The sequence below is a fragment of the Mus musculus genome, chromosome 12 (genome assembly GCF_000001635.26).
Source record: "Mus musculus strain C57BL/6J chromosome 12, GRCm38.p6 C57BL/6J".
NCBI classification, from domain to species: Eukaryota; Metazoa; Chordata; class Mammalia; order Rodentia; family Muridae; genus Mus; species Mus musculus.
Window position 1 is genome coordinate 8,705,834 of NC_000078.6, and position 18,160 is coordinate 8,723,993.

Sequence of the window (18,160 nt, forward strand, 5' to 3'; positions counted from 1 at the left end):
TGTACATATAAGTGACGTGTTTACATTTCCTTATGTATTTTTTGTAAATTGTATAACATTATAAAACTTTGTTTTTCTTCTTTTTCCCCTTTCAAATAGCTTTTGCCTACCAAAAAGTTTTGGGAACCTGATGATTCAACAAAAGATGGACAAAAAGGCATATTTCTTGGGGATGATGAATGGAGAGAGACTGCATGGGGAACTTCTCGTAAGTCATTAGTGTTTGGGTGAGAATTATGAATAAATTCAAAATTTTTTTAATTCAGGTTTTCAAATTGAAACTTTTTTGCCTATCCTTAAACAATTTAGGGAAAAACTTTGTGATACCTTTGTTGATTATAGTGTAGATTTCTGTTTTTGTTTTTCTCAGACAGGATTTTTCTATATAGCCATGGCTGTCCCTAGAGCTGGCCTTGTAGACTGGGCTGGCCTGGAACTCAGAAATCTGCCTGCTTCTGCCTCTGCAGTGCTCATTTTAAGGGCATAGGCCACCATTGCCCAGCTTTAGTTCAGATTTTTGTAACAACTGTTAAGTCTTACGTGACAATACACTTTATTGATTAGATAGATTTAGTACAGGATTTTAATAGTTGTTTTCTTTTGTTTTTTAATTAACTCTGGTGATAAAAATTTGACAACTACTAGAGGACTCGTTAACTAGAATTTTCTGTCTTAAATTCTTTTGGGTGACAGTGACTGATTAATCTAACTGCATTTCAGTCTAGCATTGTAAAACATTAGCCACATCTAGAAATGGTATACATTGGTGATACAGATCTCCTAGAAACAGGGCAGTTGAAAATATTTTTGATTCCTATTAAGTTGCAAGGAAAGAGTAGACCCACAAAACTACTGGGGAAAGGGACCTGGCAGGCACATAATGAACTGTAACCTGTAGAAATCACATTACTTATCAATTTTAAAACATTTTGACTTATTTTATTAAAATCTGTGATGAATCAAATTTGAGGGGCATATAAATGTTTTTACAAATATTTTCTTTTTATTGCTGAGTATGATACAGTTTGTGTATGCTATACAAAGTAAACGAAATAAGAAAAATACAAATTCCTAAGCATATATTTTACAAGTAACATTTCTTTGGGGGTTGAATAAGAACAGGGATATATAGGGCACTGCTTGAGGAGGTCAGAGGACATAGTGAGATCCTGTCTCCGATAAAGAAAGAAAATTCTTGGAGCAGTGAGAAGGATAAAGGCTCTTACTGTACAAACCTAGTGACCTGCAACTCATGCAAAAGTGGAAGCAGAGAACAATCACAGTTGTCCTCTGACTGTTGTATATGCTCCATGGCACATATGCATCTACATATACATCATACACAACAATAAAGCTTCAAAGTTATTTCTCTGCTACTATGAGAGGTCTAATCATATATATTATTACTTCCTTGCAGCTAAAATGATGTAGTCTGGTTCCTTTTTTTTAAGGCATGCTTCAAACCGTGGGACTTTGGAGCATGGTAGTTTCTATAACTGAAATACTCTCACTCCTCCTTCATTGTCTCACTTTGTAAGTCTACTCCTCCTTTCTGTCTATGCCACTTAAATATCATTTCTTCTTTTGTATTCACCTTAAGGGTGGGAAGAATCAATTCCCCATGCTTTATATTCCTGTAAAATTCTGGGTTATTTTTGAGGGACTTTATCCTAGTTTTGATTATTCCTTATTAAATGTAACCCTGGGTTGGCCTGGACCTTAGTGTAGTAGAGACTGACTTTGAAATACTGATAGTCCTGCTCCCACCTCTCAAGTGCTGAGATCAGGGATGTGTGCCACTACACCCATCTTATACAATGTTAGGAACCAAACTTAGTCTTTTGCATGCTTGGCAATCACTACCAGTTGATCTACATCAACAGTCTCCATGCTCATTCTTTCTGTATATTGACTTGTTTTATGTTGACTTGACACAAGGTACAGTTATCTGAAAGGAGGGAACTTGAGTTGAGAAATACCTCCATAAGAACCAGCTGTAGGGAATTTCCTTAATTAGTGGTTGATCGGGGAGGGCCCAGCCCACTGTGGAGGATGTGATCCATGTGCTGGTTCTGTAGTGCTATGAGAAAGCAGTCTGAGCAAGCCCTGATAAGCAAGGCAGGAAGCTGCACTCTTCCATGGCTTCTCCGTTAGCTCCCACCTCCAGGTTCCTCACCTGCTTGACTTCTTGCCCTTACTGCTTTTGATGATGAACTGTCACATGGAACAGTGAGTGAAATAAACCCAAGTTGCTTTTGGTCATGATATTTCATCACAGCAATAGTAACTCTTAAGACACGTTGTCTTGTCCTGGGATTCCCCATTGAATCATTATACTATGATGGGTCACTATACACTAGTATTTAAACAGGGAGGGTGAATGATTACGGGAAGGGTAAAATGACAACTCTTTTATGGATACAAGTGGGAAACAGAAGGGTCTTAATAAGAACTAATGAAAGTACCATTTACTTGAAAATTATTATAGCAATGAAATAAGTGACTATACCCATGGTATTAAGGACTAAAACTAATTGAGATTGTTTCTGTTCACAAATGAGCCAGAGTTAACAGCCTTTTTAGTTTCTTTAAACAATTTTCAGCAATAAAAACTTGGAATACTGCCTCTAATTTGTGGATTGTATTAAAATTATGCTAGCTTTCAGATGTTGCATTTATGTTGGGTGCATAATTTTGTTCTAAAATAAAAGAAACTAGAAAGTATTTTAAAAGACTTTGATATTTGGGTTTCTCACTATGCACATAAAATTCTGAGATTTAATTGATTTTTTTTCCCCCCAAACTGATTGGTATTTAGTTAATAACAGTGCGTTCTAGGTTTGTGTGATGTATACCTGAGCTTGAGAACTGCACCTCTTGTTTTTTATTTGTTTAGTTTTTTTGTTTTGAATAGTTTTTATTCCTAAAGGTTTAAGACTTAGAAACAATTCAGCCTTCAGAGTCATTTTTCTGTGGCATTGATATATTTTGGCTTGACTCTTTTTTGCCTTTTTATCACTGAATTAAACTCATGTGAAGGTAGGAGAAGCAACTCCACAAAGTTGCCTTTTGTCTTTCTCTCTGTATTTTCAAGAAACATGCTCTTAGATCAGTGATGTGATTGAGCTGGTAAAAAATACTTGCCATAAAGCTTGACAATGTGAGTTCAATCCCCGGTGCCATGCCAATGTGAGAGGAGGGAGTGTCCACATGTGACCGTCCCCTGACTTACTCAAATGATAACCTGGTGCCATGCCAGTGTGAGAGGAGGGAGTGTCCACATGTAACTGCCCTCTGACTTATACATGATAAGAGATGTCCCAGCTATCCAGAATGAAAAGCAAGAGTATTATATAAGAATATTATATTATTATAGCAAGAATATAATAAAAGGGAATACTAGTTTTCCTGAAATTGATATGTTAATTTGTAAACTATATTTTTCTTGGCTTAAAAGTAAAACTGTATTATGTTTTTCTTCCAAACAGATCATTCAATGTCCCAGCCTATTATGGTGCAGAGAAGATCTGGACAGAGTTTTCATGGAAACAGTGAAGTAAATGCAATTCTTTCTCCACGCTCAGAAAGTGGAGGCCTTGGTGTGAGCATGGTAGAATATGTATTAAGTTCCTCTCCTGCTGATAAATTGGATTCTCGATTTAGGAAGGGAACTTTTGTAAGTATTTTAAATATAAATTTAATGTTTTCATTGTTTTGTGTGTGTGTTTAATGGTATTTTATTCTTTGAGTCCTTCCTTTTAACATAAGATCTTACTATATATTGCCTTGGTTAGCCTGGAAATCACTGTGCAGAGTCCAGGCTAGCTGAGTCAAGCCTGAGTCTCCTGTCGTGGCATTACAGATATGGGCCACTGCTTCTAGTTTAGCCATAGGACTGAAAGAAACTTTAAAGTATTTACAATTTGCTTTCTTTATTTAGTTCATAAAATTATAGAATAATCACAGGTACTTACGTTTTTATGACCGTGTTAACAAAAACCAAGTCATTTTAAAACTTTCTTTGCAAAGGTAATATTGCTTAGTCCTGATAGTACTTAATCTGTACCTAAGTCAAATTATGTAACAATAAACTACTTTAATTTGTGGTGTTACTGCTTTTCCTGTACCGCTATAGTTAAGGTTGACTTAGCCCTTCTGTTATAAATCCCTAGGTTTTTTGGCCTTTGCTAAATTAGTTCACTTAACAAGATTAAATTGTTGTTTTATTATTACATACACTACAGGGTAGTTTTAGACTACCTTTTGGTGCCTTTTTTTTTCTGTTCTATTAAGTATTGAGAATCAAACAGATTCTTTTTCCTCAGGGTACTAGAGATGCTGAAACAGATGGACCTGAGAAAGGAGATCAAAAAGGCAAGGCTTCTCCATTTGAGGAGGACCAAAACAGAGATCTTAAACAAGATGATGAGGACTCTAAAATAAATGGCAGAGGTTTGCCAAATGGAATGGATGCCGATTGCAAAGATTTTAAGTAAGATTTTTAACTTTTTCAAGAAGAAAAATATTTCTTTTAGGAGATATTCCAGTTAGTTGATGTGATTGATTTAGATGGTTTTTCCAATTTAGGGTTACTTGATTTCCTTTGTGCCTTGTGTTAATCTGGATGGATTTTTAAAAAATAGTTAATCATCATGAGTCATTGAAAAGTCTTCACAATCATATCTAAAACAGTGTGTTATGTTAGAAGATTAATGTTAGAAGCTGCTATTTTTGTCTTATGAACTAAATTAGAACTTTTTTTTTGTTGCTAATTAGTGACTTACAGGTTTAACATGATTTTTCCTCTCCCCTTGAGTTGTGCTTGCATATCTTGTAGTGGAATTTTTCTTTGTATTGCTATATTAACTACTTTTTCATCCCCTGCCATTTGGCTTTTTTCATCTTAGATATATGAAGCAAAATTAGTTTAGTAATCAGTGGTTTTCTTATACTATATGAATTGTGCTAAAACATAATTGCTTCTTCAAATATGAAATAGCTTTTTAAGCTTGAATTTCTTGAATACTTATTTTTAGTTGTCTCTAGCGATCAAATGTGTATTTGTTGTTTGGTTTGGTTTTCAGTCATTGGCTTTAGATTAAACACTGCACACTTACCTGTGTGCTAGAAAGCTGAGGCTTCAGGCTGCCGTGCAGTTCCTAGTTAGTTGTCGAGCTTCACCTCGTGATGGATAAAGGAAGGGTTACTTGGTGCTTTGTATGTTTCTGTATTTATTGCCTTCACCTAACAAAGAATAATAGTCTCTGTTAAAGAACCATTTTCATCTGTTCCTAGTGCAAAAAAGCATCCAAATCAGTAAACCTCTTTTGACAAGGAAAACAATATATTGTTCTTTATTTAGAATCCTTTCCTGATTTTTCTTTTCTGCTACTAAGTTTTAGTGAAAGTCAGGCATTTCAAACTTGGTTGATTTTTATATATTTATAATTGAAGTGTTAACACACCATTAACTATAGCAAGAAAATAGCACCACTGAAAACACAGTATGTTCTTTTGTTCTCTGCTTTTGCTGTATTGAGTTGTTTTATGTGAAAGTTTATTGCTCCCTTTTAAACATGACTATGAATATCTAATTTGTGGGTTTTGTTCCACTAGATTTTAAATATGTGTTTGAAATTACTAGTTAAATACAGTATCAGTTAGTACTTGTCATGTAAAAATGCTTAAGAAAAATTGCTGTGACCATATGATCTCTTTCAAGTTTATCATTAAAATTTGTTAGTAACACATGTCAGGAATATATACATTACTGGAATGAAGTGTAGGACTATTCCACCTTTTTTTAAGTTGGCTAAGAAGCTCTGTTTTGGTTTGTTTGTTTTTTCTTAAATGTTTCAAGTGAAAAAAACCACAAAAGGCAGGTATGCTATGGCTAAAGGAAAAACACATTTGAAATCCAATATGCAAAAACAGTGATTGACTTGGAAGTAGCATGAATGTTTTAAGTACTTAGTGGTTTTAATTAAGAATTACTTTGTCGTGGTGGCTCACGCCTTTAATCCCAGCACTCAGGAGGCAGAGGCAGGCAGATTTCTGCATTCCAGGCCAGCCTGGTCTACAAAGTGAGTTCCAGGACAGCCAGGGCTATACAGAGAAACCCTGTCTCGAAAAAACAAAAACAAACAAACAAATAAACAAACAAAAAAAGAATTACTTTGTAAACTGCTGTATGATAGCAAACTTATGCCAGTGTGGAACATCTTAAATTAGAGGCTGTTAAGTTTGATGAACAGCTGGTGTTCGACACAAGTAAAACACTCATTACTACTAAACTTAGGTACTTATATACTTTGAATGTGTTATGAATGCATAGTTTCTCAGAGCAATACACTTAAAGTAAGATTCCTATATAAAACATATATAAGAAAAGATAGACTATGTTAGGATTAAAAACAGTGTAAAAAGAATATTAGAGGGGCTCACTAGTTAAGAGTACTGGCTGCTCTTCCAGAGGTTGAGTTCAATTCCCAGCAACCACATGGTGGCTCACAACCAACCATCTATAATGAGATCTGGACCCCTTTTCTGGCCTGCAGGTATACATGCAGGCAGAATACTGCATCATCATCATCATCATCAGTAGTAGTAGTAGTAGTAGTAGTAGTAGTAGTAGTATGTCAGAAACATGAACAATGTTGATGAGAAGAGAAACCAATGCTGAAATTTTAATTCAGTATTAGTGAATTTCTTGTGAAAATTAGGGTAGTGTGGTGCAGCGGGGTTGGTATTTTGTTTATATAAAATTGTGTGTGTTCTGTATACTTTTTAAGTTTTCAAAATTTACTACATTTACCTTTAAAGAGAAACAACTTGGAACAGTAGAGATGATCTTTGGGTAGCTGTTTATTGTATAGGGCTTTCATAAAGGCTCGCTGTTTGGCTGCTACTCCCTTTCTTGCTTGCTCTTCTGTTCTTTTAGCTAAAACTACCCAGTCTTACATTTATTCTCATTAAGGAAGCAAGTGCAAAAGATAAAAGGGTTTGCACAGAAAAAAACCTTTGAAAGTCACAGTTGTGAGTCAGCTTTTGTTTTAGTTTAGATTTCTTTCACTCACGGAAACTTAACCATCATGTCTGGTTAGTTTTTTGATAAGTGGAATTTTGAGCTTTGCCATATTTGGGGTTTTTTTTTTTTTGCCATATTTGTTATTTAATAGTTGTTTTTTATTCTTAATTTTTGTCTATGGCTTTAGACAAAAGTTTCAAGTAGTATAGTTGTAAATTTTGACAAATTTTCTTACCTGTGTCTTTGTCTTATCTGTATGATTGAGTTATATGATTATGCTATTCAAATTGAGGAGAGTGATAAAATTAAAAATACTGAAACTGTTACCTTAAGTAGTTACGAAATAGGAAAAGATATGAGAAATGGAACATTTGATGACTCAGAAAGCCTTACTTATTCTTCATATTTTGGGACTTTTTTCCCCTTCATACTTAACTATTTTATTTACCCTTGGATTTGCTCCGTTTACTCATAGTGCTCTTCTGTTTTCTTTACTTAGTCGCACTCCTGGAAGTCGCCAAGCCTCTCCAACTGAAGTAGTTGAGCGCCTTGGCCCTAGTACTAATCCCCCAGAAGGATTGGGCCCTCTTCCTAATCCGACAGCGAATAAACCACTTGTTGAAGAATTTTCAAACCCTGAAACTCAGAATCTGGATGCAATGGACCAAGTTGGTCTGGATTCCTTACAGTTTGACTATCCTGGTAATCAGGTACCCATGGATTCTTCAGGAGCTACTGTAGGCCTTTTTGACTACAATTCCCAACAGCAGGTAAAGAGACTTCTGTAACACTATTATTAGTGAAATCTGAAGTGGTATGACTCACTAGGAATGATAAGGGTTTTGACACTTAATGCTTTATTGATTAAAATGTCATTATGGTTAAGAAAGTTCTTCAAATAAGTGTTTAAAATATTCATAGCTTTTTAATGAGAATTGCGATGTTTTGGTATTAATCTTTGTATTAAATATTTTCCTGGATAGCTCTTTCAGAGGACTAGTGCACTAACAGTTCAGCAGTTAACTGCAGCTCAGCAGCAGCAGTATGCATTAGCAGCAGCTCAGCAGCCACATATAGGTAAGTCTTTTCAATTAAGTTACACCTTTTCATTATTAGAAGAAAAAGCTGGTATTAATGTATTTAAACTTTCCTTTTATTTCTTAATGTCTTGTTTACATTTTGTTACTTTCTGAAACACCTCTGAGGTTAGTAGTAACAGATTACACACTAAAGATTATGATTAATGGAGGGAATCATTTTGATTATTTGCATCATTGGTTAAATCTGTCTGTAATTTGGGCCAGCAAGATGCTCCAGTGCGTTTGTCACAAAGCCTGATGACCCAAATTTGATCTTAAAATCCAGGATCTATGGGGAAGGAGAGTGCCAGCTCCACAGGTTATCATCTGACCTCCACATGTGCTCTGTGGCGTGAAAACACACTCACACATACATTTGAAAATTTATACTTGATAAATGTTGTTAGTTTTTAAGATTTTTTTTCTCAGTTGATAATTGGTAATCAAAGATCTAGAAATAAAATGTTATTATTTATATAATCTATTTTCCAGTCAGAACGCTCATTTTTAGATTTAATCTAAAACAAGAATACTAAAAAATTTTCTGTAAAATTAACTTTTTTGATATCTAGTTCTAACTAATGTGAATTAACTCAGCCATATAATTATTACTGATAAAATTCAAGTTTGGTACATGTTTTGTTGTCTATATTTAGTTATTTTTGTCTTTCTTGTTTTTCCTACCACTTGCACATCTTTACTGTTTAATAATATAGATGATAATAATATGCTAATAACTGTTTTGTTTTTCTTCTCAGCCCTCTGATTCTGACTCTTAATAGTAGATGTGGAGTGAAATAAGTTTAAATGTAATATATTTGGGGGCTTTTTAAAAGGTAATAATAGATTATAAAATTAAGTACAGGGAGTTCCTCATACCCTTCTGTCTAGTTTCTTCTAATTCTCCTTATATAATTGTAGTATATGAAAACTAGCAAGATGTTATTAATACAGAGCATATATAGTTTTGTATCATTTATCACTATATATCTAACTACCTGATTTTGGATAAACGTAATTTATTTTTTAGTTGCAAGTGTTTTGTGGTAGGATTTCTTTGTTATCTTTTCCTTTCTTTCTTTTTTTTTTTTTTTTTTTTTTTTTTCTTGGTGCGGGGACTGGGGGGCTGGGAATTGAACTTTGGGGTCTCTGGATCTCTCTCGCTGAACTGTTTCCAGCCCTCAAGTGCTCTTTAAGGACTAATTTGTTTGTTTTCCCTCAAATGTCTATTGTTCTGTATTAGTGCTGTTAAGGCTTCCTAGGAATTTTACTTGGGGCTTTTACAAAGATAAATGAAAATATACATATACCCATTGTCTTAGTCAGGGTTTCTATTCCTGCACAAACAAGTTGGGGAGGAAAGGGTTTATTCAGCTTACAATTCCATACTGCTGTTTATCACCAAGGAAGTCAGGACTGAAACTCAAGCAGATCAGGAAGCAGGAGCTGATGCAGAGGCCATGGAGGGATGTTCTTTACTGTCTTGCCTCCCCTGGCTTGCTCAGCCTGCTTTCTTATAGAACCCAAGACTGCCAGCCCAGAGATGGTTCCACCCACAAGGGGCCTTTCCCCCTTGATCACTAATTGAGAAAATGCCTTACAGTTGGATCTCATGGAGGCATTTCCTCAACTGAAGCTCCTTTCTCTGTGATAACTCCAGCTGTGTCAAGTTGACACAAAACTAGCCAGTACACCCATTATAATTGCAGCATCTACCTGGCCTCCTTCCTTCCTTTCTTCCTGGGCATCCTTTATCCGTGTATTTATTAATTTAACCTTTGTACTGTTAAAATGTATGAATTGCACCTGCTCATGAAATTGCTCATGAAATACACAGGTTTTATTACTTGGACCTTTATGGTATGTTTTAATATTTCACAGCTGTTAGTCTTTGCAATTTTGAAAGTTTTTGGAGTTGTTTTTGTTTTTGTGGTGGGAGGTATGAACTTCAAAATCACCTACTTCTAGAAGATCAGATTTTGGGTTTTAAAAATATACTTTGGAAAAATTAACATGGCATAAATTATCCTTATTAATGAATGCATAGAATAGTTCAAATCTAGTGTTGATAAGTGCTTAAAATTTGTTGTGGGTTGTAGTTCAATTGTTAAAGTGCTTGTATAGTACACAAGAAACCCTGAGTTGATTCCCTCAATTGCTTTCCTTTTAAAGTGTATTTTTATTTATATGTATTCAGTTAGTGTGATGATGTGCTTGTGGGTGTTCTTGGAAACCATAAAAGAGTATCAGATTCCCTGTAGTTGGAGAAGCACACTTAGGAGCTGATGAGGTGCTAGGAAGAGAACTTGGTAAGAGCAGCAAACATACTTCACTGGTGAGCTAATCTATATAGCCTGATCTAGAATTGGGCGGGGTTCCTGCCTCTGTGTGTCTGTGTGTGTGAGAGAGTTCATTTATTAGTTGGTACTTGTATCTTACAGGACTTAAACAATCTTGACAATTTGCAAATTTTAGAAACCTGAATAAATTCAAAATATTTATATTTTATGATAGCATAAAATATAAGCTATCAACTGACTCCATTTTAATCTTAATTTCGCATTTGTAAATATTTATTTTTTTCACCGTTGGTACTTTTTAATCAAGTTTTGCAGTCATCCTTGGCTAGCTTACAGCATACTTAGAACAGCATGATAGAAATAGAGTATATATTATGAACAACTTTAAATTAGTAACCATGCTTAAAACATGAACTAAGTAAAAGTGATCCAAATTATTTGTTTTAACCCATTGTATCATTTCAGAATATTGGTAAGAACCTTACTAATGAGAACTTTTACATCCTTATTCTGAAATGAGATAAGTGTTCATCTGATCTTGTTAAGCTTGTCACATGTTTACTGGAATTTATGTGGCTAGTAACTACCATCTTGTTCAGTATTGGTGTAAAGAGTCTTCCAAAGGGGGTTGGCCAAACATTTTCTGTAGAAGGGTAAACACAGCAAATAATTTAAGCTTTTCTGTCCATGTGATCTTAGCCAGTAACTCCTCTGTAGTAGCATGAACATTGTCGTAAATGATACATAATAAAGATAATTATTTTCTGTAAAAGCTATTTTACAAGTTGATACAAGCATCAACTAATAAATGAACTCTCACACATATACAGACACACACAGAGGCAGGCATGCACCCCCACCCCCATTCTACAATAGTTAGCATTTTTGCTTGGTTTGTTTTCAAGACTGTTTGTTTTTGTAGTCTTAGCTGTCCTAGAGCCAGCTCTGTAGACCAGGCTGGCCTCAAACTTAGAGATCTCTGCCTCTCTTTGCCTCACCATGCATCACAACTGCCCATCTGCGTTAAATTTTGCTTTGCATTTTAATTATTTTTTCAAGACATCTAAAAATAATGGAATAACTTTTTGCTTTTTTATTTGTTTTTACAAAAATAGGTAGCAATATAAACTTGGCTCATATAAAAAGGTTAGTAATAAGTATTAGATGCAACATATTCTTAAAAATAGACATTGTACACCAAGAGTGTGTAAGTCAAGTCAGAACGAAAGGTGGCTTGTTTAGAAAATGTCTGTAGTACAGGAAATCTGAAAATCAGTAGTGTTAAAGGCCTATAAAAAGCTAGGGATAAATGACCAGAGTCTAGAGAATTTCAGGTCAGCAAGGCTGCATAGTGAAACTTTTTTTGTGGAGGTGGGGATAAGTTTAAGATACCAGAGAGTATGTAGAGGACTTGAAAATGCAACATAATGTGAAAATCATTAAAAAGGCAATTCTTCAGACTGCATTACTGTATGGCTATTACCTAAGAGAAAATTGAGAAATCCTCTAGAACATTGAGATAGTCTGTAGTGACCAGGACATAACAGAGGAGAAGTTTGGAGCAGTAAAGGGAATATGAATATACATTGTATTTTTTAAAGAACAACACTTTCTATCTGGCTGCATACCAAATATCCTATACATCAGGTATTTACCGTACGAATCATAACAATAGCAAAATTATAGTTCTGAAGTAGCAATGAAAATAATTTTGTGGTTAGGGGTCACCACAACGTGAGGAGCTGTATTAAAGGGTCACAGCATAGTAAAGGTGAGTTTCAGGCTCTCTACAAGGCCAGTTGTGCTATTCATCACTTGAGCCGTCCTCAGCCCCAACTAGGGAGAAATCTTGACACTGTTGACCTGGAGTGGGGTTTAGAATACAGTCCTGAGCAAATGATGCTAAGTATAAGCGTAGTCTTGAATCCACATCTTAATTAATTTTTTACCCCCAAAAAACTGGTTTTGAAAAATGGCTATGTTGCTTGTGTCTGGGAATGAAATTGTGTGGGTTTCAGCCTATATCTTAGAAATCCTGTCTCAAAAAGGCAAGGAAAAAATAAACTCATCTTTATCATCATCATCTAAAGCTGGGTCTCTAACTCCTTTAATTTTAAATATATTCATTTTCATTATTTCTTTCCCTTTTCAATTTGTCTTGGTTACCTTCCAGAAGACACATTTGCAGCAGTGCATTTTCAGGAATGGTAATTGTCAGTGCCTAAAAATTTCTTCTCTTTTGATAAGAATACTGCAAAGAGCCAGGCTTGTGGCTACCAGCCAGGCTGTAGTGGTGCACGCCTCTAATCCCAGCACTTGAGAGGCAGAGGCAGGGGAGTTTCTGAGTTTGAGGCTAGCCTGCTCTACAGAGTGAGTTCCAGGACAGAGAAACCCTGTCTCAAAAAACAAAACAACAACAACAACAAAAAGAATACTGCAAAGACAGAATTTTCAATAGTTTTTGGCTTTTACCTAATCTGTGTGGGCTTATATTAAGCTCAGAAATCATAGAAGCTTTAAAAGTAACTCTCTTTAAACTCTTTCTTGTTTCTCTGTTGTTTTGAGGACAAAATCCAAACTACTTAGGATGACCAAAAGTTTAATAAAACAGCTGATGTTCTAAATGGGGTTATTCAGTAAAAATTTAAACCTTTATTGTATGGGGTCCCACCCCAGATTCAGAATTACAATGGTTGTGAAGAAATGCTTTACATTTTCGTTTATTATTTCTCACCCTTTTAAATATAGCTGGTGTATTCTCAGCAGGCCTTGCTCCAGCTGCATTTGTGCCAAATCCATATATTATTAGTGCTGCTCCTCCAGGGACTGACCCGTATACTGCAGCAGGATTGGCTGCAGCAGCAACATTAGCAGGTAACTTGTTTATTCTTTGTTGCTTGTTATGAACTTGGTTTTAATCTTGATATAAGGTTTTTTTTGGGGGGAGGGGTAATCTATGAGTAATTTGAAGTTCTTCTGAGAAACTAATATATTTTCCATAATAAACTGAAATTTGAAGAGAGTTCATTTTTCAATTACACTTACAGGGCAGCAACAATAACTCTTGTGTAGTTGGTTTATATTTCTAGTTTGTAGTTTAGAAATCCTACAGTGTGGAACCTACACCTTCATTTTAAATAACTGATCCTAATAATCAAAACAAAGCGACATTATTTTTTCAGAAATAATTTGGAGGTCGATGAAATTCTTGGAGAGAATGTATATCTAAAACATTTCTTAAGTATTACAAGCAAGCTGGGTGCAAACAGTATGGAAGGAATTTTATTGACAGGTGCTCTTCAAGCCAAATGTGTATTAATTGCTTATTTAAGTTAAGGGAAACTTGCGTGCTAGTCAGGTGCAGTCTTACTGACAGACTATTTTGATGGTCTTGTGTAAAGTCATTAGGGGTATTTGATTTAGGTTGAATTGGCTACAGATGCAGAAATAAATTCAGTCCTTAAGCATGGTTTGTATTGCTTGTAGAGGCAAGAATGTGTTACTGTCATTCCTAGGTTCACTTGCATGCCTCTGGTGGCATAACTTTGAAAATGTCACTACTACTTCTGACTTTTAAGAGATAATTGTCACCAGTTAGTATTTATGACTGTTGGATAGTCCATCTCTTTTTGGAGAATGACAGCTTCCAAACGTAAGACATACTTTTAAAGTGAGAGAAGAAAGCTAATTCTTCTTCTTCTTTTTTTTTTTTTTCTGTCTAAACTATTAAACTGAAAGAAACCTGTCAGTAGCTTTTGATGTAGAAGTTGTGCTACATAATTCCATGAGTATGTATAGTTTGCTGGTGCTGTTTAGCTAGATATTAATATGCTGATGTTAGTAGTCGTCTGTTTATGTGTGTGTGTGTTTGTGCATGCTCCTATATATGTGTGTGTATATACATTTATCCACAGGACTGAAAGAAGTATCTTCAAGAGGTTATTTAGTACATACAGTTAGTTAACTTAAGCCTTTTGTTAGCACCGTGACTGTTCAGCAGAAATGCAGTATAAGCCAGAAAATACAGTTTATTAGTTTTTTTAGTTAGCCATAATATAAAGTAATTCAGTAGTATATTTTATTTGACTTGATCCAGTATGTCTAAAGTACTGTAACACCTAATCAATATTTTTAAAATCTATATTTTGCATTGCTCTTCATGCTAAATCTTCAGAATCCTAGTATACTTGTGCAGAACTATTCCGGATTAGGCCTCTTGCTCAGCTTCCACACTAGTTTCTGGCTGTGTTGAATAGACAAAGGCTTTTGGTAGTTTGAGGGTTTTTTTTGTTTTGTTTTGTTTTGTTTTGTTTTTACACACTTTAATTTTCTATTGATTTGTTTGTTTTGCAATTTTTTATGTTCTGACAATCTTTATTATAGGTTGTGTTTAAATCATTATCTTTAGAAATATATTTGCCTTTAAGTTTATAAGTGCTTTTAATTTTAGCAATTTGATATTTATACTGGGCTCTGTTTTTCTCCTAAACTCTGTGACGTTGGGTTTTTAAACAAATTAATTGCCCTAATTTGATTTGACATTTTGTTGTATCTGTCAAAAATCAGGACATTTACTCAACTACTTTTTTGGTGGACTCATTAATCTATATAATCAAATATCTTAAGCAAAATAAAATAGAGCAAAACCAGTTGATTTTATTTCCCCTTAGTTTGCTTTCTTTATCACCCTTTTTGAATCATCTAATTCTCGACTAGACAACTTGTTCATTCCCCTGACCACTGATGTCTCACATCTGTTTTCATATAACTCAGTTGCATGTAAGGATGTTGATGTGCTGTTTCCAATAGGAAAAATGTCTTTAAAGGCTTAAAGTTCATACACTGTGAGCTGGTTCCCTAGTTTTCTTACAAAGTAATAGTTTAAAAAATTTAACATCAAAAAATTATTCTTACTGAATTAATGAGTTATTTTAAGTGTTACAGTTTTATGGTTTCTAATGTATTACCTTGTTATTTGTGTCTATAGTAGACCCACATGGGCAGTCAATACATGTGAGTGTGTAAGTGTCCTGTCAGTTTATTGGTAGCCTTGTGTTTTACTTGAATCTATTCAGTAAGGCCACTGCTGTCATGAGCACTCTTGTTCTGTCTTTGATAGCAGCAGTAAGCTGGGTATTGTAATGGTGCAAGTAATTGGGAATCTGCAGCAAGACATTATGAGTTTGAGACTAGTTGTTTACAAACTGAGACGATGTCTCAAATTTAACAAAAACAAACCCATACCTGACATGTCTTAAAAGAATTAGAAAAAGTGTGGTGTAATAGCAAGTGTGAGGAGAAACATTATAATAGATATGCTCAGCTCTAAGCCTTAGATTTGTCTCCTTTTATAGTTTAATGGTAACTGATCTTGTATATAAAATTTAGTGACTTTTTTTCTTTTGATGGGCCATATGGGGTTTAGGTCCAGCAGTGGTTCCACCTCAGTATTACGGTGTTCCATGGGGAGTGTATCCAGCCAATTTATTTCAGCAACAAGCTGCAGCTGCGGCAAGCAACACAGCCAACCAGCAAGCAGCATCACAAGCTCAGCCTGGACAGCAGCAGGTAGGCCTTTCTTTGTGAAATAATAAAGGAGTCTTTATTATTTAATTATATTATACAGTCCATTCCTCAGTACATAGCATGATAGTACTTAATATATAGTTGATATGCAACTACTTACTGACTTTTAATTTTCTGATCAGCATTTAAAGGTTTGGTGTGGTCTGGCAATAGTGGCACACACCTTTATTTAATCCTAGCATTTATCTGTTTGAGGCCAGCCTGTTCTATAGAGCTAATTCCAGACCCGCCAGGGCTACACAAGCAAACCCTGTCTGGGAAAAAACCAAAACCCTAAAACAATGCTTTGGTGTGTCCTGTTTTCATTATTTTACTTTCTTCAAAAGTCAAGTAATTTTAAGGCTTATTTTTTATTTATGTTCTTTTTTTAATCGTATGAGTATTCTGTCTGCATGTACACCTGTATACCATAAGGGGGCATTAGACCCCTTTATAGATGGCTTCAAGCCATCATGTGAGTGCTGGGAATTGAACTCAGGACTTCTGGAAAAGCAGCCAGCGCTCTTAACCGTTGAACTTTCTCACCATCCCCAAAAGCTTATTTTTATCGATCCTTCTTTTTTTTTTTTTAATTGATTCTTAAAAGTTGCTAATACACCTGATGTGGTGTTAAGTGTAATCCCCATCACTATGGGGAAACTGAGGCGAGCCCATCTTGAGTAATTAGGCCTTGTTTCAAGAAACATCAAAATAAACATTCTTGATGTCTATATCAAAGAGCTTGCTCCTTCATTTGTCTACAGATGTCTAAGTAGTTATACAAGTGTGCTGTTAATCACTAAAAGATGAGACATTTTCATTAAAGGGTGCTTTTAATTTCTCAAATAAAATATTAATTAGGTAGAGGTTTTTTCCACAGAGCTTTACTATAAAGCCACTCCCAGTGATCCTCCAGTCTGTGCCTTCAGAGACAATTTTTGAAAGGGCCTGAATTAAAATTATCTTGATAAATGTAAACACAATGTTGCTAAGTGAGAATTCTGGCTGCTGTGTTCATGGTATTTCTATAAAGCAAATTAAATACCTTGTTGCTTGCTTGTTAGGTAGTTTTTGTTAGGAATTTTCTATAATACTTTTGTTTTTATAAATGTATTATATGTAAGTACACTGTAGCTGTCTTCAGACACTCCAGAAGAGAATATCAGACCTCATTACGGATGGTTGTGAGCCACCATGTGGTTGCTGGGATTTGAACTCAGGACCTTTGGAAGAGCAGTTGGTGCTCTTTACCACTGAGCCAGCTCACCAGCCCCTCTATAATACTTTTAATGCCATATTGATGTTCTGTGGAAGGTATTGTTTAGCTCAGCCTTTGTATATCATATCATAACATCATTTAATAATTTATTTAACCCGTATCTTTTATCTTTTGTGTGTGCCCTACCAGGAAAGAGTTTGCTCTACCAGGAATTGCTTGAATACTTGTAAAATGTATTATTAATTTCATCATTTTTGTTTTTGTTTTGTTTTGTTTTTGTTTTTTGTTTTTTTGGAGTCAGGGTTTCTCTGTGTAGCCCTGGCTGTCCTGGAACTCACTTTGTAGACCAGGCTGGCCTCAAACTCAGAAATCCGCCTGCCTCTGCCTCCCAAGTGCTGGGATTAAAGGCGTGCACCGCCGCCGCCACCACCACCACGCCCTGCGCTTGTGTTTTATTATTTTAAGAGCTTTCTACCTTACTTTGAAGTTTGTTATTTTTCACACATAAGTTTTATGTTTTAACAAGTTCTAAAGCTAAATTTTCCTTGAGTTCCAAAATTTTTTTGTGTGTTTTGGTTTTTGGTGAGTTTTTTGTTTGTTGGTTTGGTTTTTGGCTTCACATCACAGTCTCATAAAGGTGAATTCCCTTAAACGTCTCATGTTTCAGTGTTCAGCCTTAGAAAATAATTTAAATAAATTTTAATAAATAACATTTTTAAATTAAGTAATTTAGCTCTTTAGCCATTTCACCTTTAGTTGGATCTTTTAAAAGGAGAGTATAAATATTAGAAATAAGTTACTCAAAGAGCTACACTCTCAGTGTTACTTTATAGAGTATTGTAGTTGTCAAGAACCAGGAGTGTTGTTTCTTTGTTTTTATGGTGGAAATTATTTATAACTTTTCATGTTAAATTTATATTTTACTTTCCAAAAAATATCCAAATTCTACTGTGATATGTATATAGTTGTC

General features: G+C 34.9%; 1 protein-coding gene across 32 annotated transcripts in view; it reads left to right on the top strand.

The window, feature by feature from the left end:
• Pum2 (pumilio RNA-binding family member 2) overlaps positions 1–18,160 on the top strand; it is a 78,492-nt gene that overhangs the window by 31,742 nt on the left and 28,590 nt on the right. For 20 of the 32 annotated variants that reach the window (NR_027670.1, XM_006515279.3, NM_001160221.1 and 17 more), the window contains 7 exons: positions 100–208; positions 3,489–3,676; positions 4,326–4,492; positions 7,527–7,797; positions 8,011–8,104; positions 13,155–13,280; positions 15,832–15,974. Coding sequence is in view for 31 of the 32 variants with exons in the window: in XM_006515279.3 (XP_006515342.1) it covers positions 100–208; positions 3,489–3,676; positions 4,326–4,492; positions 7,527–7,797; positions 8,011–8,104; positions 13,155–13,280; positions 15,832–15,974 (1,098 nt within the window). In the remaining variant the exon portion in view is untranslated. The remainder of the gene's footprint in view (positions 1–99; positions 209–3,488; positions 3,677–4,325; positions 4,493–7,526; positions 7,798–8,010; positions 8,105–13,154; positions 13,281–15,831; positions 15,975–18,160) is intronic. The other 12 variants (NM_001310519.1, XM_006515280.4, XM_017315255.2 and 9 more) reach the window with 2 other exon arrangements.